Below are 22,593 nucleotides of genomic sequence, written 5' to 3' on the forward strand. Positions count from 1 at the left end.
ATAAAACGTCATCAATACATGAGTTTGCGTCATCAAAATGTCCGCTTTATTCTTCTGAAACTGGGACCATCTCAGCAATCAAAGAAAAAGGCCAAGTGATTTAGCGACGCCAATCATATAATTCTGCCTTGGGGAAGAACACATGTCTCAGAATTATTCGATAACTCATAATATGATAATTTTCCACTATAAAGCCCAATTGATAGGGTATGTAGCCACACACCATAAGGTAATTATTTTCACTATATATCGTAAACAAATTGATGTTTGTTGAGCGTATTGTCGAGCGGTACTTCTGCGATATTTGCGAGATTTACCAAATCGCAACTCATCCGAAACATTCGGTTAAAAAAATTTCAATTTCAATTCGGTCAATTTTCATTCAATAAGCACACGAGTAAGTTTGCATAATTGTGGCATTCTATCCATAAGGACATAGTACAGCAATCTCAGTACCTAGAAATCGATGTTAGTCACACAATATTGAACAGGTACCTGCCAACGATGACAGGCCAGCATGCACCGGTGTAACATCTGTGGTTGTTCCCCATGTGTCAGTGTTTCCAAACAATAGGCAGCTAGAGAGACCACGACTTTTCAATAGGGGGGATACACAGAAAAACTTGTCAATCTATTTTTGAGCGTTCCCAAACAATGAGGGGAAACACTCACACACGGGAAACACTCACATATTTTACACCGGCACTGTCCTCACATCACGTGTTTTGGTGTACATTGGTCATGTACATTTACAGCCAGCAGTGCATTCTATGTATAAAAGCCCTATGTTTTTGTAATGCATGTCATGGTGGTGTGTACTAAAGTAGACTATGTCACAAACTGCACAAAGAAAGGGTTAGCTCTATCACGACTTCGGCACAACAAAAAGAACATGTAAAGATGTAGGCTAGTCACATTATTTTGAACAGGGACCTGCCAAAGACGACAGCCAGCATGCAGTGTTACTGTCCTGACTCACATCACGTGTTTTGGTGTACATGGGTCATGTACATTTACAGCCAGGAGTGCATTCTATGTATAAAAGGCTCATGTTTCTGCATTCTGAATTCTGCATTATTTGTGTTGGAATTTCAATTTAATGTTTCATGTGACCCCACTCACCCTTCTGACTCCTGAGGTAAAACAAACTCACAACTTTTTGCCGGTTTTAAAATTTTATTGCCCAAAGAGAGAGAATGCATCAGCTTCCTGAATTCTGAATTATTTATGTTGGAATTTCAATTTAATGTTTTATTTTGCAGTCACTCGCCTTGGCACGTGTAATTTCCCCAACAATGGCATCTCCTGGAAAAGGTGAGTAATTACTAATTGTCACGAAAAAAACCACAAGGCAGTGCCAGTACTCCAGCCAGAGCACTTCTGCTGACATTACTACACTGCACTCATCCATGGGTATTGGTAAACAGAGAACTCAACAAATGAAGAACTAGAGAACTCAAATGATCGATTAGTTTTGCCTATAGTTCCACTATCGGCTGTAAGGCGACGCTGTACTTAAGAACAACTTGTACATTTTTAACTTGTTGTCCTTTCCTTTTGTAGTCCATGCAATGATGCAGAGTCCCTTCACCACCATGATTGGTGTGTAAGGAGATGTAGTCCCAGTGAAGCAGAGTCCCTTCACTTTCATGATTGGTGTGCAAGGAGATGTATTCCCAGTGAAGCAGAGTCCCTTCACTATCATGATTGGTGTGCAAGGAGATGTACTCCCAGTGAAGCAGAGTCCCTTCACTATCATGATCGGTGTGTAAGGAGATGTAGTCCCACTGAAGCAGAGTCCCTTCACTATCATGATCGGTGTGTAAGGAGATGTAGTCCCAGTGAAGCAGAGTCCCTTCACTATCATGATTGGTGTGCAGGCTAAATAGCATTGTAGTTTCAAAATAGTAGAATAAATATTGTAACTTCAGTAAAATTATTTATTTGGAAGTAAAGGTATGAATATAGAAAAATACAAAATATCAGTATGCACCATTTCTATCAAATTCACATACATGTAATAACAAAACGTTAATTACAGTGTCAGATCAAAGTCATTGAGCAATCATATTTATTCAAACAGAACAAAACTTTATGATTAAATGTTACCCGGTATAAAAATTAACAACAGCTGAAAATATGCAACACTGTCTTTTGACTTCGATGATTAATCTTGTCCAGCAAGTAATTGACAAATTTAGATTTATGTACAGTGATTAAAATCATTGGGCAATCATATTCGGAACCAACATTACAAATTACTAGTACATGTACATGTATTAGTATGCACCATTTTCAGATGGTCCCAAACTAGTTAACTACAAACATGACAAATGGCCCAAGGGCGTGGCGCTCAGCTGAGCTCAAAATGTACCAGAACATGTATAAACAACATAAAGGTAGCTAATTTACATGTTGAAATAGGCCCTGATGTAGGTCCAGTGAACAGGTGTGAGTTGAAGTTCTGTATTCCACTTTGACCGTGGTAAATCAGGCAAAACTAATCGATCATTTGAGTTCTCTAGTTCTTCATTTGTTGAGTTCTCTGTTTACCAATACCCCTCATCCATGTCATATGTTCAGAAATATAAACTGTGATGAAGTGCTGCTAAATTATAAATGGGAATTTCACATAGTAGTTTCTCGTCCCTAATTTGGGATGTAATGCTCTGTTCCAATAGGTTTGAGCTTGGTTAGGGACATGGGAACAGGGTATAGGCCCTATTCTATTGCAGCAGGGGAATGGCTGATAGAATCATTATTTTGTATTCTTAATTTCATTTTCTTCATACATGTCATATTGCACGTCTTGAAGAAAGTTCTGTTTTAGTTCTTGCAGATCACTGGAACATAATCCATGAAAAGATCTTCCCTTCTCAATAGTAGGCATTTGTCCTATCACGCATGGATTCTAATGGAATAATGCATTGTGAATTTTGATATCTCGAAATCTGCTTGGCCAATTTTCATCAACAGTGTGGCTATGGAGTAGTCGAGCATGTGGCCAGATGATATATCTCCATCTCATGACTCATCAAGTCTCATTTCACTTCAATACATTCCCAGCACTCTTTCATTTTAATGTTTTCAGATGTTCTTCATGATCTAGAGATAGAAGAATTGAGTGGGTCTGTGAAGTTGGCTTTCAGTTCCCAGTTCCCAGTTCCCAGTTCGTTATACGTACCCATTTTGAAACATGGTGTGTTTGGGTACGAAATGGGCTAAGCATTTCCCAGTTCCCAATTCAAATTTCTTTCAAATATTAACCCTCCACAGTCCGATAACTCAACTTGGTGGTTTTAACCCTTTCCTACCAAGCTCTCGATTCAACTATCAGTGACTTTAACCCTTTCTGACCCATTTCCCGGTTCAAAATACCAGCTCCTTATTCATTTTAAGTCGTTTTAACCCTTTATAACTCCATTTCCCGATTCATTTACAGTCACTTTAACCCGTTCTGACTCCATTTCAATCATTTGCAAGTCACTTTAACCCTTTCTGACTCCATTTCCAAGTTCAAAATGCCAGCTCCTTATTCGTCTTAACTCATTTTAACCCTCTATAAGTCCATTTCCCTATTCAAATGCTGGCTCCCGATTCAGCTACAAGTCACGTTAACCCTTTCTGACTCCATTTCATTCACTAGCATATACCCATGGAGCGGGCAAAGTTGAAATGTAATATACATCAGTTAAATGGGCACGATGATTGAACTACATTAAATTTCTAACGTTACTGAAGTTTTATTAAAGGTTAAACACGAAATGAACTGCATTTAGGGACTTATTGCTGCTATCTACATGCAACCCCAATAGATTGATTGGAGTACGCTATTTTGCACAATGCATTGAGACCAGTGACAGCAGGTCCTGTTCCAAATAAGGGCCTCACATATTAGGCATATCACCTACCCACTCCCGTACCCAATACCACTGTCGGACCAAAGCCAGGCGCATGGAGAGATGCAGAACGCAATTCAAACTGACAACATCAATCAGTAAAGAATAAATCAAAGAGCAAGCGCTGGCCACTGTACATATTTTGTCCATCCTGGCATAACTGTTTATTGATACCCTGACTGCATGTTCCGGTAGGCCACCCTGCAGAATTTGCCTTATCACTCCGGTCAGTGTTTCTCGAATAGAACTAAAATAGAATAGGCTGATCATTAATCTCCCTGCTAATACCCTGCACCATGGACCAGGTTGTATAGCACTACATACGTGCTGGAAGCTAATATTGATGTGGCAGAGAGAATATGCGTGAAGTTTGTGTATGCTTTTGAGAATGAGCGGAGCTCTCCAGTCGACGTGCTCTCTGAAAAGTTGTTATTTATTCCAAAACCACCAAGATATTCGACGTATGACACCCTCAGTGACACTCTTACTTATGATCCACACCTACGAAGCCAAACGTTGCAAGAATTCGACGCATTTCCGAGGCCCAATTTTGAAACAAAAATCGCCTCCTATTTAGCGGCCACAACGCGCATTATAGTATAGATTTGCAAGTCACTTTAACCCTTTCTGACTCCATTTCCCAGTTCAAAATGCCAGCTCCTTATTCGTCTTAACTCATTTTAACCCTCTATAAGTCCATTTCCCTATTCAAATGCTGGCTCCCGATTCAGCTGCAAGTCACGTTAACCCTTTCTGACTCCATTTCATTCATTTGCAAGTCACTTTAACCCTTTCTGACTCCATTTCATTCATTTGCAAATCACTTTAACCCTTTCTGACTCCATTTCCCAGTTCAAAATGTCAGTTCCTTATTCGTCATTTTACCCCTCCATAAGTATTAAATGCTATCCCAATAAACAGCCCAGTTCCTCACCCCAGACAGCTTTCGGAACGTGCGAAGATTACATAATAGGTCTGAATTCACCCATATATGCCCTCAGTTTTGCTGTAGTAATTAGGATTATATGTATTGATTAGAATCAACTTGGCGTGAACCAAGTTTTGTGTATTTTATTTCGGCTGCCATCTTGAATAGTAGGCCTGGGCCAGCATTGCAAAGTTAGCTAAAGGATGACTTTGATGGCATTTTTCTGTGCAAACGTTGATGATTGTTTTCAACACTTTCTAAGCCCATTTCCCAGTTCAAAATGACAGTTCCTTATTCGTCTTAACTCATTTTAACCCTCTATAACTCCATTTCCCTATTCAAATGCTGGCTCCCGATTCAGCTACAAGTCTCTTTAACCCTTTCTGACTCCATTTCATTCATTTGCAAGTCACTTTAACCCTTTCTGACTCCATTTCCCAGTTCAAAATGCCAGTTCCTTATTCGTCTTAACTCATTTTAACCCTCTATAACTCCATTTCCCTATTCAAATGATGGCTCCCGATTCAGCTACAAGTCACTTTAACCCTTTCTGACTCCATTTCATTCATTTGCAAGTCTCTTTAACCCTTTCTGACTTGATCGTAGATCGAGGAAGGGCGAAGGGCAACTAGCCTAATCTGCTGCTGACATCCCCTTAATCTTCCATTGCGTAATAAAATTCCTAGGCCAAGGTATGCATGGTCTGTGTGTTAACAGAACAGGATAAAGATAAAACAGCATGCTTCATGCTATACTGGACATCACATGATAGGCGGTATATCCACACCTGATGCATTGCAATTTTTTTAGCTTAAGTTGAAATTGGACGGATAGCTAGCTCTGACCTGGCTACAGGGAGTCTATGTCAGTAAGTAGGCCACGCAATAGCATACATTATATAGGCCGTAGGCATGTGTACTATTTTCAAGTTAGGTCAAGATAGAGGCAAGGCTGTAATATTGGTCAATTTTTACCGGCATCATCGATTCCTCTTCAACGATTGTTTACCAATTTTGGAGAAATTCCAAAACGCGGCCCATGAGTTAAGACGAATAAGGAACTGGCATTTTGAACCGGGAAATGGGCTTAGAAAGTGTTAAAGTGACTTGTAGCTAAATCGGGAGACAGCATTTGAATCGGGAAATAGAGTTATAAAGGGTTAAAAGGAGTTAAGGCGAATAAGGAACTGGCATTTTGAACTGGGAAATGGAGTCAGAATGGCTAAAAGTGACTTGTAGCTGAATTGGGAGCCAGTATTTGAATAGGGAAATGGACTTATAGAGGGTTAAAATGAGTTAAGACGAATAAGGAGCTGGCATTTTGAACCGGGAAATGGAGTCAAAAAGGGTTAAAGTGACTTGCAAATCAAGGACGATACCGCGGTGACGTCACGGTTTTTCCAAGATGGCACTGCATATTGTAAACAAACTCGATCCATGGCATTTTGAACTGGGAAATGGAGTCAGAGAGGGTTAAAGTGACTTGCAAATGAATGAAATGGAGTCAGAAAGGGTTAACGTGACTTGCAGCTGAATCGGGAGCCAGCATTTCAATAGGGAAATGGACTTATAGAGGGTTGAAATGAGTTAAGACGAATAAGGAACTGGGCATTTTGAACTGGGAAATGGAGTCAGAAAGGGTTAAAGTGACTTGTAGCTGAATCGGGAGCCAGTATTTGAATAGGGAAATGGATTTATATAGGGTTAAAATGAGTTAAAACGAATTAGGAGCTGGCATTTTGAACCGGGAAATGGAGTCAGAAAGGGTTAAAGTGACTTGTAGCTGAATTGGGAACCAGTATTTGAATCGGGAAATGGACTTATAGAGGGTTAAAATGAGTTAAGATGAATAAGGAACTGGCATTTTGAACTGGGAAATGGAGTCAGAAAGGGTTAAAGTGACTTGCAAATGAATGAAATGGAGTCAGAAAGGGTTAACGTGACTTGTAGCTGAATCGGGAGCCAGCATTTGAATCGGGAAATGGACTTATAGAGGGTTAAAATGAGTTAAGACGAATAAGGAACTGGCATTTTGAACTGGGAAATGGAGTCAGAAAGGGTTGAGTTATCGAACTTTGGAGTGTTAATATTTGAAAGAAATTTGAATTGGGAACTGGGAAATGCTTAGCCCATTTCCTAGTTCCTTATTCGTACCCATGTTTGGGTACGAATAAGGAACTGCGAACTGGGAACTGGGAACTGGGAACTGGGAGCCAACTTCACAGACCCGAATTGAGTGGATCTACTAGCATGTCCTCCAGTGCAAACGACACGCCAACTAAAAAAGGTCAGTACTACTACTTTTTAATCCGATTTTGTGTGTCCTGTATGTATTTTCCTTTTCAGCCCTCAGCACGACTTGGCTCGTCACCTGTACCATCTGTCTGTCAATCAATTGTTTTTGGTTTCCAGATGTTTTGAAGAGAAGAAGTGGAGTTGCTACAAAGTTTTCATGGGCAGCGCATTGACCATCAGTATTCCTTTCAATATTGGGTGTACTGCAATTCACGTCTTGGCCAATAGGGGGCCAAAGATTAGAAATAACAAGCCCTTCGGCTTTGGAGGTCTGAAATCTTTGGATAGGTTGGCAAATGTCCGGCTGGGCAAAATTCAGTGGCAAATGTTCGGTTGGCATGTGCAGGTTGCAAAAGTGTGATACTCAATTGAAGGGAAATAACGTCTACTCCTAAAATCGCTCAGTTAAACAGTATATAGGCCTACTTGTGATGTTTTCGTACGTTTTCAGATGTTCTTCATGATCAAGAAATGTCTGGTGCAACCAACACACCAACTGGAAAAGGTGAGTAATGCTTTTCAAGATTTTACTGTTTATCCCATCAATTTCAGTTTCAGCTTTCGACAACACTTGGCTCATCACCTGTACCATCTGTTTGTCTGTCAATTGTTTTTGGCTTCCAGGCATTTCGAAGAGAAGGGTGGAATCAATTCAAATGTTCATGTACGCATAATTGACCATCAGTAGACATAGATTCCTTTCGATAATGGATGTACTGCGATTTATGCCTTGGCCAGAAGGGGGGGGGGGGCAACGATCAAAAATAAAAACAAAAGTAAAGTACAGATACATGTACTAGTACATAGTCTGCAGTCCTCAGTAACTTAATACTTTACTCTCAGTCTATTCCTGAAATATTTCAGTAATTCTCAGGGGTGCTCATTTACTGCTCCACCTGGGCACTTTCCAACTGGTACCTATTTATACCCTGGCTTGAGTGAGGCAAGAAACAAGGGTGGATGGAGTTTTCTCTGAAAACAGGGGGCGCCCTAGGTTCTTTCCATCAATTTCCTCGTGAATTACAATGATTTATAATGGTCAAAATCAAAGAATGTGTCAAAATAAGAGGGGGCGCAGGACTAGGGCTCCCCCCTCTGTATCCACCGCTGAGCAAGGCAAAGACACCTGCCCAAAGATCGAACCTGGAACATCCGAGTCCGACCACTAGCCAGACTGAGACACCCTCATCACTACACCATGCATGCCGAGTCCTGAACTTGCAATTTCTTGCTCAATGATACTAGTCCGAAAATTTGAAGAAAAATGATTTCTTATTTCAGGGATCTCAGAATTGGTCAATATTACTCCACAGAATCCAGGACCAATAAGAGTAAAGATACTATCCCCAACTAAGGCTGCCCAGACGACGAAAGGCTCACCATACTATAGGGCGGTAGTCAAAGACCCGACTGCAACAAGAAGAGTTATATCCTGGGGTGCTGCGTCCAAAGACATCGAAAGACAAATGAAGGAAAATGGTGATTATGTCATAAAGAATTACACGGCACAAGTGCCCTCAAAGAAAATGTACAATTCTGATCCAGTTGAACTCCTTCTGAATGCTGACACAGTTATTGAGTCAAGTGTTGAATCTGTTGATTTACTATTGCAAGCAATGATTATTGATGATGATGATTCATGTTTTTATTGTGCTTTCTGTACATGTACAGTACTGTACAAATGTTTTTGGACAATAACATTTTTCCTTTACTGTTCTTAGTACCCATTCCTTTCCCAAATAAAGAAGCCAATGTCTACTGGGTTATTACTCTTTTCTGGGGAAAAACATCCCATAATTATGCTTTACCCAAAGTTGGGTGACAGGGAAGTCATTTCCCGGGAAATTATGAAGGTGTCAATTTTAAGCAAATTTCTCTCTTATGCATTGTCCATTAGAAACTGGCCCGTTTATGGCCCTTTTTCATCTTTCAGGGTGCCTCAGTACCAGAAAAGTGCATGAAATGCAGCCAAACTTTGAGTTAAGAAGCATTCTGGGATGCTTTCCCTCAGAAAAGAGTAATAACCCAGTAGAAATAGGTTCCATTATTTGGGGAAGGAAAGGGTTAAGAAAAGAGAAGGAAAAACATTACTGCCCCAAAACTATTGGACATTACTAAATCTGTAACTCAATCAAAGTGATATTATTTTATTTTGTGTTACGTAATCTGTCAACATACAACGTATGTATGTTTACTACATTGTAATTTTATACATGTACAAATCATTATTTTTAAAACAAAGTATTTTGATTAACATTACTTTTTACCTCAGAACAAAGTATATTTTGATACGCATATTATAATTGTATGTCTTGTGACAATCATTCGTTTGTGTATTCTTAAATGTCTTTGAATCGGAAATCTGCCAAATTTTGTAAACTATGTGATTGTGTTCACTTCAGCATTTTCAGTTTATCATACCGTTTGTGTCTACCTCAGAGTCAGAACAAAGTATATTTTGATACGCATATTATAATTGTATGTCTTGTGACAATCATTCGTTTGTGTATTCTTACATGTCTTCGTATCGGAAATCTACCAAATTTTGTAAACTATGTGATTGACATGTCCATGTCCATATGCAACCGAACAACTAAAAGCTACGTTGTTGCGCAAGGTATATCATTTTTGGCCTAAGCAACGTCAACGGATAACATTGTCCTTATTTCATTACCCATATAGCACAAGATGTGCATTTAAATCAATGAAGCTGATCAAAGACAATTCTTTGATGATGAATAAAACACGAACACTAACTTTTATTCGACTCCCTGATGAAGGTTAAGGTGTCACTTCCAGTCATGAGAGTTGACGTATTATTTGTGACGCAAGGGGGCGCCGCCGAAGCAATGGCGACACATGTCCATAAACGTGTTTCTGAACGATTTACCCACCGAAACATAGATGAAAAAATTTACAGTTGAATTTAATTTACTCAAGAAATTGGTCCAGCGAGAAAAATCATCAATTTCATAAGTTGTAATGAATCCCATGCCTTCTAGCTGAGTGAGCAACATGGTAATGCATGCTGGGAGCCGAAGCAGGATGAAAATGTTCGCCATGGCAATAGTTAGTTTGGTACCGTTCTTCCTGGCTTCTTTATTCTTTGTTGATTTTATTGTACCTTGTTCCTGTCGCATTCTTCTCCATCCACGCAGGACAGCCACGTTGACAGGTATCAAAATGCCAAACAGTGGTATCAAGTGTATCACGAGCATAACGTAGACATAAAACCATACAAAATATGTGCTCGTTTTTCCATATTGTCGGGTCATGATCCAAGCTTCGTATACTTCTTCTTTCTCATTCCATACCCATTCAGCGTATCTTCTGCAAATCTTTGGCATAATAGAAATCAGAGAGAAGAAGAATGTCCCAATAACGGCAATCTTTGCATACTTGCGCGTGTCCATCGACTTTGCTTTCAGTGGCATACATATATGGATGTACCTGAAATAAAGTAATTGAATGGCAAACCAGACCAACGGTGATGTGTAGCGTTCACATCAATGAAACAAACACTTTTTTATTAATCTTTTTGGGATATTGAAGGGGATACATAGTCTTACAACTTCGTCTATGATCTCACGACGACCAGAACGATCTCCAAATTCATTTGCATTTTGCAACTTCCGAATTGTAACCATCCCTTCTAAAGAACTGGAAGTTGTGAGACGCTATCTCCTCTTTCTATTACATCTTAAAAAATCGTCGTAGGTAATTTCGTGAGTGATCAGATAATGAGTGTGTCCTATAGAGAGAGCGCTTGGAATATTAACCCATTAGCTCCTGAAACGCCCGAGACAATAAAGAGCAAAAATTACCATCGGTCGAAAGCCTCACCGAAACCCCCTGCTCATTTAAAAAGATTTTTGCCACATCCACGCTGAGTTTGCCGATACCTCAGGAGCTAAAGGGCAAAGCTGTTTTCTGGTCCGGGGGCAGCAAAAGTGAAATTTAGAGAGACAAAAATGTAGGGACCAGATTCCCGCGGAAAGAGTGAACAGCAAGTAATTGATTTAAAGGCCTACGCCGTTCGTTAAATATTTGAAAGTTGTAATTTGATTTAAATATTTCCAATCGTTTGATTACGTCCTGAATATAACATAACTTAAACAATGCCGTTGTGTTGACAGACATACACATACTATAAACACCAAATTTCAGCAAATCTTTATGCATAATAACTGCTCTACGGCATTATGTATAACTGCATTTCTACTTTCCTGGAACACCAGTTATTATGAACGGCGTTCCACTCTAAGGGATCTAGACTTCCCGTTCTTCAATTGGTTGTGCACTGGCGAATACTGTATAGGTAGAATAATAATAATAAAATTTACATTTATACCCGCAAAATCCAATTTAGAATTGCTCTAATGCGGTCCAAAACAAGTTCGAAAAAGGTGCGTTTTAAGACACCGTCTGAAGATTTGCTCACTAACTGCATTCTGCAGATCAGGACTGAGGCTATTCCACAGCCTGCATGCTTGGACTGTGAAGCTCCTGCCACCATATGTCCGAAGGCGAAACCTGGGGATTCTGAGAAGACATTTGTCTTCAGACCTCAACGATCGTCCAGGCACATACAATGGCAGGAGTTCTGAGATGTAAGTGGGTGAAAGTCCCTTCAGAGATTTAAAGACTAGTAGAAGAACCTTGAATTGGATTCTCTGGTGAACAGGTAGCCAGTGGAGAGACCTAAGGACTGGGGTGATGTGGTCAGATTTACGTGACCTTGTAACTATGCGTGCAGCAAGATTTTGCACTTTTTGCAACTTATTCAACACCTTATCGTCAATGCCAACAAGCAGACTATTGCAGTAGTCCAACCTGGATATTACTGTTGAGTGAACAAGAAGTTTAGTGGCAGCCTCTGTCAGAAACTTTCGCATGCGCCCAATATTTCTGAGTTGAAATGTTGCACACTGAACCACCCGGTTCACATGTGAACACATAGACAGTGTCTGATCGAACATGACTCCAAGGTTTCTGACAGGGTCTGCTGTAACAATAACCTCCGTGCCAGCAACTGACAGGGTATGAATGTTAAGTGAGTTCAGAGAATTTTGTGACCCAAAGAGCTTGACTTCAGTCTTGGCAGGATTGCCCTTAGTTTGTTCTCGGTCAGCCATTTCTGGACAGAGTGAAGACAGTCCTCAAGATGGAGTATCCGCTGGTCCGCCGAGCGAATCGGTAGGGCGATATATAGCTGGGTGTCATCAGCATAACCATGGCGGAGAGTGAATCCTTGGTCAATAAGATGTCCTAGCGGTAAGATATAAATGAGAAACAGAATAGGGCCAAGCACAGATCCCTGAGGCACACCATAAGACAGTTCCCGGGCCGTTGAACGAGTGTCACTGATCTGGACGCATTGGGTTCTGAATGAGGTAAAGTTACCAGCATTATCGGTATTTATTTTGCTAATACTGACTCTAGGAGAAAGGGCAGTGAGGGACAACATAGAATATCATTTAGCCGACGGGTAAACCACGTTGAGATTTGTCCTTACCTGTCTATGGATACTGCGACAACGACGTAAACATTCCACATCTCCAAAACATTGACGATTGGAAACATGAGAATGACATAGCTCTCCAAGGATTTATACACACCATAGAGCGGAACTCCCTTCACTTGAGCCATCACACGATCCGGCACATCCAGTACAAAATAGAAGAAGATGTACATGATATCACAGACAGCCAAGGCCCGGAGGAAGAAATACGCCGACGACGACCTCTTTTGGCGCCTGAATACAGCTAAACAAAGTACGTTTCCGATAATGCCAGGGATGGTAACGACGAGTCTTAAGGTTAGCATTAAAAATATCTCGTATGCAGAATATGGCTTTCGAAGCCCTGTGGTTGTCAAAACGATATCCGATTCTGTGGTTTCCATGGTGTCTGTGCTGATGTTCTCGTGTTACCTGTTTCCTAAGATAGAGGGGAGAATCAGGCAGGAATCATTGGTCCGCTGAGATTTCTCACTTCAGTTTCACAGGTTTTGGTAGTTATTCCTTTCGAAGAGTGCAGTAATAAGGGATCATATCCACTTTAATTTCGTTCCAAACGCTTTTCAAAACGAGCCTAACACTAAACGAAACACAAAATGAACCTCAAACGATTTAGAAAACGCCTGTGAAACGGTTGTGGGGTGTTTTGTTTGCTCCCAGGAACGATTGCGTCGAACGAAAGTCAAACGAACATAAACGAACATCGTTTTAAACGAACTTCGATATTTGTATATATTCATTTATGCTAAATAACGAGTTCTAAATGTTAGTCAATCGTTTCAAATCTGAGCAGTAACATTGTTTCTAAGTATCGGAGGTAATTCGTCTTGGGGTTAAATAGTATAATTGCGCGAGCTTATTGATTATGTGTCAACTTCTTCGGAACTAGTTTCACAGGAAATCGTCAATTTTCAGCATAAAATGCACATTCTATGTTAGTTGTGGTACAAATACATAAATAAAAAAACGCGAATGTGACCGTTCCTCGTCGCCGGCTCCCGCCCCGGCTAGAGAGCTCTCGACCGTTTTTCTTATCCTCCTCAATGTAATCGCGGACCAGAATAGCAACCTTGTCTTAACAGCTTTAATTAAAATTAATATTGTAATAGATATATTGTCATAGTGTCACTGAAATGGTGGAGCTAGGTGTGTAGTAGTTGGATTAGTAAATGATGGTTTTCCGGTGAAATCTTAGTGTTATCAGCAGTTCACTGATTGTTTTATCATTCACGTGTTAAAAGGGCGACCAGTATCAATCGCGCGCTGGATGATGTAAGAGCCTTTATGTCTTTTGGTATCATGTTGGTGCGTGCAAATAAAATCGTATTGGTTCAGATCCACAAATAAGTTGTTGTTTTTTCTACCCGATCAACGAGTAAATTTTATACATGAAACATGTAGCATGACTACCATACTATACCATACCATACTGCCAAACTTCGACTTCGAATTCTTCAATTACCTAAATCTGAACTCCAAGCTGGCGGTATTACTCCATGGCTCAGAGCACTCTAGTTTTAACACTTGTTTTTTAGTCCTGCAACCTTCCAGTAAGATTTATTGGCCATTGTTGTTGACCTCAGACCTGATTGATTTATTCACAGCCGAAAATCCTTTCTCTCATCATTATGTCGTGTATTATTATTATTGATACTCGTTTTTGTACTTTCACTGCCACAGTGCCGCCATTCTTTGAATTCTTTGTATTCTGAATGCTTAATCGTTGTATCCCAGGACTATTAATGCATTGGTTCAGCTTTCGGAAGTTAACTATTTTTTATATGCAAAGATGTTTGAAAAATAAAGTATCATATTAAACTTAAACTGCCATATGTTGTTCCCTATTCCCGTATGACTTTTTCTTTGCTGATAATTGCCACTTCTGAATGAAAGTACTCGGGGAAAAAGAGTGCAAAGAGTGCAAATCATAGGACTACTACATGTAACAAACATAAATCGATTAACTTACCCTTTTTGTTTGATTCAAAGGAGCTGTAGTTGCCAAATTTTTTTCAGAGTCAGTAAAAAAGATTGTTCATGTAATAATCATTTGACGAATTTCGTTCATCAGAGTCTTCAAAAAACGATCGCCCATCTCATGATCACTTCATTACCTTCCCGTGCCCATGTGCACAGACTTAGCTTTATGTCGAATAAGGCGATAACTTAACAAAAGTCAAATCATGCCAACGTGTCCTTCAATTACATGTGAGTCCATTCGATTTAACACGATTGCTAAACTAAGAAAATTGTTAAAGTTAAAAACCTTTTGTGCAACCTTTGATTGAAATGAAAACACCTCAACAAAAGAAAGTCCCACCCCCTAAACAAACTGTCATGTTATAGCGTCCAAACAGCTTCCTTTGTAAACACACATCTTTGAGGGACGCTTTAGGATCAGGTTTCCCTTCTCCTTTACAACACGCACAGTGGATTAGTGTCAGGTAAAGCCCGTTACACACGAGGGACTTCTCACCAACTTAGTTGGAATTTTAATTCATAACAGGTATCCAGACCAGGTAACTGATACTTTGCCCGATTGGTTGGAGTTGCTGGCTGCACTACCAACTTGTTCTATTTCTCGACGACATCTTTTGTTTATATAAGGATTTTTTTGTTTATATAAGGAGTGTGGGGGAGAAATTTCCCCGTGTGATTCAGTCAACAACATAGTTGGGCCATATTTTGACTCTTTTGGCCTAAATAGTGCAGGACCTAAATATTGCTGGGATTATGTCTTTCGTGTGAGTGGGTGAACGACTCTCAACTTCCAGTCACCTGTGCACCTGTTCTTAATTTTAAAACCAACTAAGTTGGTGAGAAGTCCCTCGTGTGTAACGGGCTTAAGCATACCTGGAATCGCCCAAGCAATAACCATGATTACTTTTGAACACTGGTCTTCCATCATGTCCACTATCGACGAGGGCCCTCAGTGCGTGTCTCCTCCGAGACCCACGAGTGTATTGTCGCGATATGGACGTGTATTAAAGGAAGGGAATGAACAGGGATTACCTTGCTCTGCTATTCTCCGCACGTCCCCCTTCTACACACCACGTTAATTAATATAAAGTTTGTTTATTACAAAGAAAGTACTTCAAAAAATATTAACTTTGGAAATCGTAAAAACTGACAAAAAAACAGTTAGTCTTATGACCAAGTTATTGATATATTTGCGTTGTTAATGATATTATAAGTATTAACATTTTGCTGGACGTGGCGACAACCGATAATGTAGTAACAGCCGTTCTGTCGGCCGATCAAGGGGAATTTACCGGCGGTGGAGGATGGTATACGCACAAAAGACGGTAGATCGGTATGGACGTGATGCTGAGTCTACTCACCGGCCCAGGAACGAACTGTTGCAAATGGCTATGTCCTATCTGAGGAGCTCTTTGTCCCCAGCTATCTCAACGGAAATATTATATGGTAACTAATGGAATTGGCTTAGCGAGAAAGAACGGTAGTTTTGTAATTAGAGCCGCTAGTGCTCGTGCTCTGCAGTTAGAGTGTCAGTTTACTCGCAGTCAGCATAATTATATCTAATTGAGGCTGTCCGTTGGGTGATTTTATAGCTGGTGTAAGTGTTAATATCGGGAACGTTGTACATTTTTTGCAGCAGTCCTGAACGGACAGATTTTTCAAATAAGGCATTAGGTCTGATAGGTGTTGCTCAGTGTTTCCAAGGTTGCATTGTTGCTACATAAAAGCCCTAAAAGCTTGGAATATTAAAAAACTAAATCCACTTTGAAATTGCCCATCATATAAAATAGGTGGCCGAGAAAACCTTTCCCTGTGAAAAGGACATGACTTCTTGATGTCACTGTTGTCCAATTGTCATGAATAGGGGATTACCCATAATGTATTTCCTACGAACCACTTCCTTCTGATCTCATGAAACTGTTCCTGCCGGAGGACATCGTTCATGGGGGTAAGTGTCACAATTGGCTGCTTATTATGCATGCAGCCCAGTTTTAGGTGACATCGAGGATGATAGGGAAAGTCCCCAAATCGAACTTCGAGAAGTTGTGAAAATAATCAGCTTGTATTTGGAGAAGATCAGTGCTGATGCTGTGCGCACTGCTATTGGAGCTGGAGATCTGCTCAATTATTGGCGACAATGAAGGTCAACAAGTAGGACTTGGACAATTAGCTGAAATTGAACAGAGTAAGAAGGAAGATGATTTTGCAGTTTTTAGATGAAGAGCCAGATTATTGAGAATAAACGAAATTGTTTTTTGCTTCGATCATCAGATAAAATGTATCCACATCCCGGTGTCTACCAATTTCTAAGGGCAGCTTTGATTTTGTGTTTGTGAGTGCTGCATGATTTGAGGTGAATGTTACAGTGTCCAGAAACACTGTATAATTATATATTTGGACTTGATAGTGCTAGGCCTTTTAACATACATTTTGGAATCAGGCAGATGGTTTAATATTTAATTGCGATAGCCAATCTGATATCTATCAAGGTTAGCCAATAGTGATTCAGGTAATAACAACATGCGTTTATCACTAGTGTATCGTTCAAGGCTTTTAACTTAATGCGTTGGCACTTTCTGATTGGTCATTTCATATGGTCTGATGACACGGTTGACTCCCGATATGTAACATATCGACCACGAACTAGAGATCGCGGCTTTTTTCCCTTCGACCGACCTGGGCGATGGACGCATGCCATGGGACGCGGCTGATTTCTACAGGTAACTGAATTCCCCCGAATTCCCCAGCAGCGTTTCTGAGCTATGAGCTCTTATAAACTGTTCATGTGTGTGCCCGTCCCTGGTATGACTCCATGGCAAAGGTAGGACATCTCCTGTCTCCTCTTCTATCTTCTCCCAGGCCTAATTCGGAACTCTTCACTCTATCCCTCTTATCCTATAGTTGTAAATTGCCTGATGAAAAGTATGAAATCTATATCAAGTTGTTTAGTTGGTTCTTTCGGACCTCTCTGTTGACGACCGGCAGTCACTATTCTTATAAACTGCCAGGTCAAGATTTACAGCCTCTGGAGGGGCTAACCTAACGTTGAACTGGGTATCGACTGATGGGTTTGTCCCACCATATTAGAACCAACATCCCGTATCAAGCGTGCGGCGTACATGGTAGCAGAGCGTAGTTAGGTCAGCGGTGAGAGCTGAAGGATCATTATTTTTACTGATTTTAAAATTCGTACACGCTTCCACATAAATTTGATTGATGTTTTTAAACTCTGCTTGCAACATCTTTGAACTGATATATACGGGTTGAATCGATTTGAGATATTGATAAACGTAGTGTGCATTGGAATACTTAATTTTCTTTTTCACGAGGTGTAGAACTCTTGAGAGTGTTTTATTGGTTAGCGCTTAAAGTTATGAAAAATCTTATCATGGTCGTATTGTGCATTATTCATGCTTATGCTTTGGGTAATGCAGCGAACTGGTTTCATTTTAGATCTATTGTTTCCTTCGAATTATTCTAACTTATGTGTGATGTATCTATGCTTTTAAACCTGTCAATTTTAGCAAACGGAACGAGTTTGAGTAGCAATGGGGAGAATATAAAGGCAATGAAATAATGGATGACAGCCGATAGTGTTTTTTAGCCTGGATTCTGAATATGTTCGTTACTCAGAGAAGAGGACGACAGTGGTATTGTATTGGGTTTTTTTATTACGGTCGCCGACCAGAAGAGTCCGCCGCCGTGAATTTGGGCTTCGTATAGAACGGTTTTGAGTGTGATCCAGTAAGAATATCTGGAAGTATAAATCCACATTGCTATTTTTCATTGGTTGCATTGCATTGAACTGCGGAAAGTTTTTGTTTCTCCTTAACTTTTACCACTATTTGTATATTTTGTCATCAGTCCATGATCGAAACTTTTATCTCCATTATCGGTTGGATTGAACTCCAGTTGGTTACTGTTTCTCTTGTAAGATTGTCTAGATATATGTGCATAAAGTATTCAGTGAGGCATGTATTAGTGCCGTTAATCAGCATTGATCATCAGGCGTGATCTAAGTTTAGTTTAAAAGGGGAACATTGGTGTATTTATTTGAGAATTAGTTCAATCAGTACTCGGAATAAGGCACGCGTAAGGACTGTGCGACTTTGTCATTTTTCTACCGTTCATTGCACTTTTGAGAGTGCTCCTGTCAAATTTGAAACCCAGTGTCTTAAATATATTTAGCTTAGTTTCAGAACCACCTGGCCTTTTGTTTCGAGGACAAGTCATCAACTCTGGGAAGGAAGCTGTTGCTTGCACCAATGCGAATGAGTGTATTCCAAATCGAACCGTCAGGTCATGTTCATCTCGAACTTTTCATCAATCTGCCCTGCAGCCGACAGTTATACTCTCATCGATCAAGACGACGATACAACATTTTAACAGGCATTGTCCAATACCGTCTTGCGGCTGTCGTGGAATCAACGACGTTCGAAAGGACATTACTCCGTCGTAAATACTCGTACATATGAGTACGTGATCAACAGTGCGTTTTGACGTAATAGCCAGTGTATTTTCTGTAACCTGACTCCTTGAACTTCGTTATATAGCTAATGCTCTGTGATGTGCTGACATGCAGAGGGACGCCGTTATAACAGTTCTACGTTCAACGAGATATACTGCACCCATACTCGCAACTCCCGTTTGGTTGGTAATCGCTTCATCTCATTCGGTATTGTGCATGCAATAGTCTTCCAGGACGCGAGGACGCGCCTAGACGCGGGGACGCGTCTTCTTCTTCTTCGAAGGGAGGGCATGTTACAGTGTCCAGAAACACTGCATAATTATATATTTGGACTTGATAGTGCTAGGCCTTTTAACATACATTTTGGAATCAGATAGATATTGTGTTGTCGTCACGTGCGCCGTCCGGGCGGGCGGGCGGGCGTCTGCCACTTGATTTCCGTCGATTTCTAGGAGAACGGCTTTGACAATCAATTCATTTTTTGGTATGTACATTGGGGGTGACTAGAGGAAGGTTACCTTCGAAAACGGGCTTGTTCCGATTCTCAATATGGTCACCAGGGTAACGTGCTTGAAATCGGTTTCCGTCAATTTCGAGGAGAACGGCTTGGAGGATGGAATCAATTTTTAGTGGGTGTAGGCCTAATGCAGTTTTGTAAGGGGAAGGTTCCTTTCGAAAATCAGCGCGATTCGAAATTCAATATGGCCGCCACGCTCACATCCTCAAAATAGGTTTCCACAATTTTAATTTCCATATGCAAACTAGCCACTCTACTAAGCCAACTTCACCATTATCTCACCTTCAACCTTAATAGGCTGAGGGGTTATGCTCGCTTTGCGATGCTATTTTTCATATTGTTATACATCGGACATTTTATCGGAAATGGTACCCGGTGTCATCGCTCTACCCCAAAACTACATGCATAGCTTTTGTTTTGCCGCCGCTTTTCTTACATGACCTGATGATGACTGTAAATTCTTTCTTGCATGCCGGATATTTCGAAGTGAGAGCCGGATGAACATGAGCATTTTCATTTGAAGACTGGTGACATTAGTCTTTAATTTCGCAATCGGTTCCACCATGCTTACTTCATCGGATTTTCAAAGGAAATTAAGTATTAATTAAGTATTTCTTTAAAACTTGGGTGCTTTTCAAGATATGATATTAATTGTTTACATTAACATTGAACTGTTATATATAATTATGTATTCTTCTGTTCATGTAAATAAGAAATGTTTACATAGTTTAGTAGTGCATGGTGCGAAAGTTAGGTGCTTAAATTTTACTGGTCCTGAAGAACACATTAGTGGAACGATCCGAGCAGCGACATTGCAATGTTAATGCACTTAGTACACTAACTTTGTTTACATGAAGCGGCTTGTTGTGATTCGGCTGGTTTGGCAAAGTAAGGAAAAATACGCATCCCAAGTTCGAGGTTTACACGATGCGCACGCAATTCCAACATAAAACCAACCTAAAAATAGCCAGCAGACTTATCATTAGCCATAGTCATTTTGTTTTTTTGTATTCATGGTGGTTTAAAGTATTCCAAATACCCTTTCCATGACCTAGGATTCCCATGGAACTGCCTCGATAGCTTTTCGTGTTTTTTTCGTTGACGAAAGTATGTAGGCCTACAGGCTTTTCTCCCAATGTAGAAAATCAAGTGCCCTCGCCATGCAATCTTCAAATACTAGTAGTCAATGAAAAATATGATTGCATGCACCTAAATGAATTTGCTATATGCTAGTACATATACTTATTCGAGTTTCTCACTCCTAACGTCCAGCCAGATCTTTACATAGTGAACATTTCTAGTCCCGTAATGTTGCGAATGTTAGGCCTTCTATTCAAGCCACTGCCGTTGACGCTGCTGGTCAATCAGGAAAGTAACTTACTCCCGTCGTTGGCCTGACAAAATGTACACATACACTGGTTTACTACAGTGGAAGTTAGGCGTCCGAAACTCGAGTATATGTAAACGATACACTGTAATAGCATTACAGATACTGACAGTATTCCGATAAACATTAGCGTTAAGTCTCGTTATTAACAGAAGTGTAGGAAACAACCCGCCTTCGTACTCCATTTGAGGCCGGTGCAGTTTTTTGTCAAGCACCCGTAGGCACAGAGCCCCTTCGTGGATCCAGCAGCGAAAGGGAGATCATCAGTACAGGAATTCTGCGACGACTGTTTGGCAAAGAACGATGATTTGAGAATATCACTATCGGTTCGTTCGTACGGCTTGAAAATTTCAACTGAAAAATATAATCATTGAATACGTTTTCAATACACACCTGATTCATAAGTTTAATGGATATGTGTGTACATTTCTTAAATCTATTCAGCGATGCGTTACTATACTACATTTCAAACCGCACGTTCAGATAAGAATTCTGGTCTAACCAAATACACGGGGTTCTATCTTCAAACAAAGCCCGCTCGCACCAACGCCTGCGTTCCTATTGTTCTACTGTCTTATCAATGGGTTTTCAGGGCAAAAACCTTGATGATGTCGACCCCCACAAAACAGATTTTTATAGGGATTGATAAGACTAAACAGGCAAATAAGCATAATGATACACTTTCGATCAAAACAAACCTTGCCAGCAGGCTACGTAAGGATGCATCGCAAGCCGATGCTGAATTATTATTAATGTTGTTTTGCAACATCTCATTCAAATGCCCAATCTCCCAATGAGAGGAATAGCTTCCATTTACTACCCGGAAGTAACCAACCGGAAGAGGCCAAATGTACATGTACGCTGGTATACAATGCCAGTGTGGCTAAGCAACTGTTAACAATTAACGGTGGGGCTAGGGAGTGTCAAATGCCCCGATGAAAAAAGATGGGTTGATATGAAAATCATAATAGTATCACAGCCTTTTCGAAGAATCGAAAATAGTAGAAATTACCCAAACCCAAGCTCGTCTCAAAATAAAGACCATTGTTCCACGTTAGGTCTTAAGAGTTGTGATAATAATCACTCAAAACAATCGCTTTTAACAATATCCAAGCCAATGCAAAGAGTGTTTCAGTGAATCTGGATATTATGCTAGGCGGAACTGGTAAAAACGACATGGGTATATATAATCATGATGTTCCTACTTACAACCAGAAGGTTGAGGAGTGGCCACCATGTTGGCCCCTCCGTCTTTACACTCTGGCTCCAAGTACGTATTATATCTGTCCGGCTTGAAGTCACTTGGCTGTTCGCTCTTTGTATGAGTGTGAATCTTGCACTTTTTATTCTTGGAATCGTAGGTGGCAGACTTGCATACATCCCCAGCTTGCAGCCTAGATAAGCAGTGTGTCTTACAGTCGTCTACAGAGGTGACTTCGAATTCTTTTGTTATATAAGCCTGCAAGCCACTTCCTTGCTCGACTGTTCCAATGATACACGAGGATGCTGAAATAATTATAATATGCACCAAGGATTCTATTATGAATGAAGAATTTCCTGCGAAACATAGCACAGAGTGATTTTTTCGAGGCGTAACAAGAA

The 22,593-nt window shown here is 40.3% G+C and overlaps 1 protein-coding gene across 1 annotated transcript; it reads right to left on the bottom strand.

Moving 5' to 3' along the window:
- Positions 1-9,480: 9,480 nt before the first annotated feature.
- Positions 9,481-12,782, bottom strand: LOC135500584 (FMRFamide receptor-like). The gene is made up of 2 exons (XM_064792127.1): positions 12,637-12,782; positions 9,481-10,571 (listed from the first exon to the last, which is right to left on the bottom strand). The coding sequence occupies exons 1-2, from the start codon at positions 12,768-12,770 to the stop codon at positions 9,938-9,940; spliced, it is 768 nt and encodes a 255-aa protein (XP_064648197.1). The 5' UTR covers positions 12,771-12,782; the 3' UTR covers positions 9,481-9,937.
- Positions 12,783-22,593: the final 9,811 nt, after the last annotated feature.

This window comes from Lineus longissimus, chromosome 16, assembly GCF_910592395.1.
Source record: "Lineus longissimus chromosome 16, tnLinLong1.2, whole genome shotgun sequence".
Lineage (NCBI taxonomy): Eukaryota > Metazoa > Nemertea > Pilidiophora > Heteronemertea > Lineidae > Lineus > Lineus longissimus.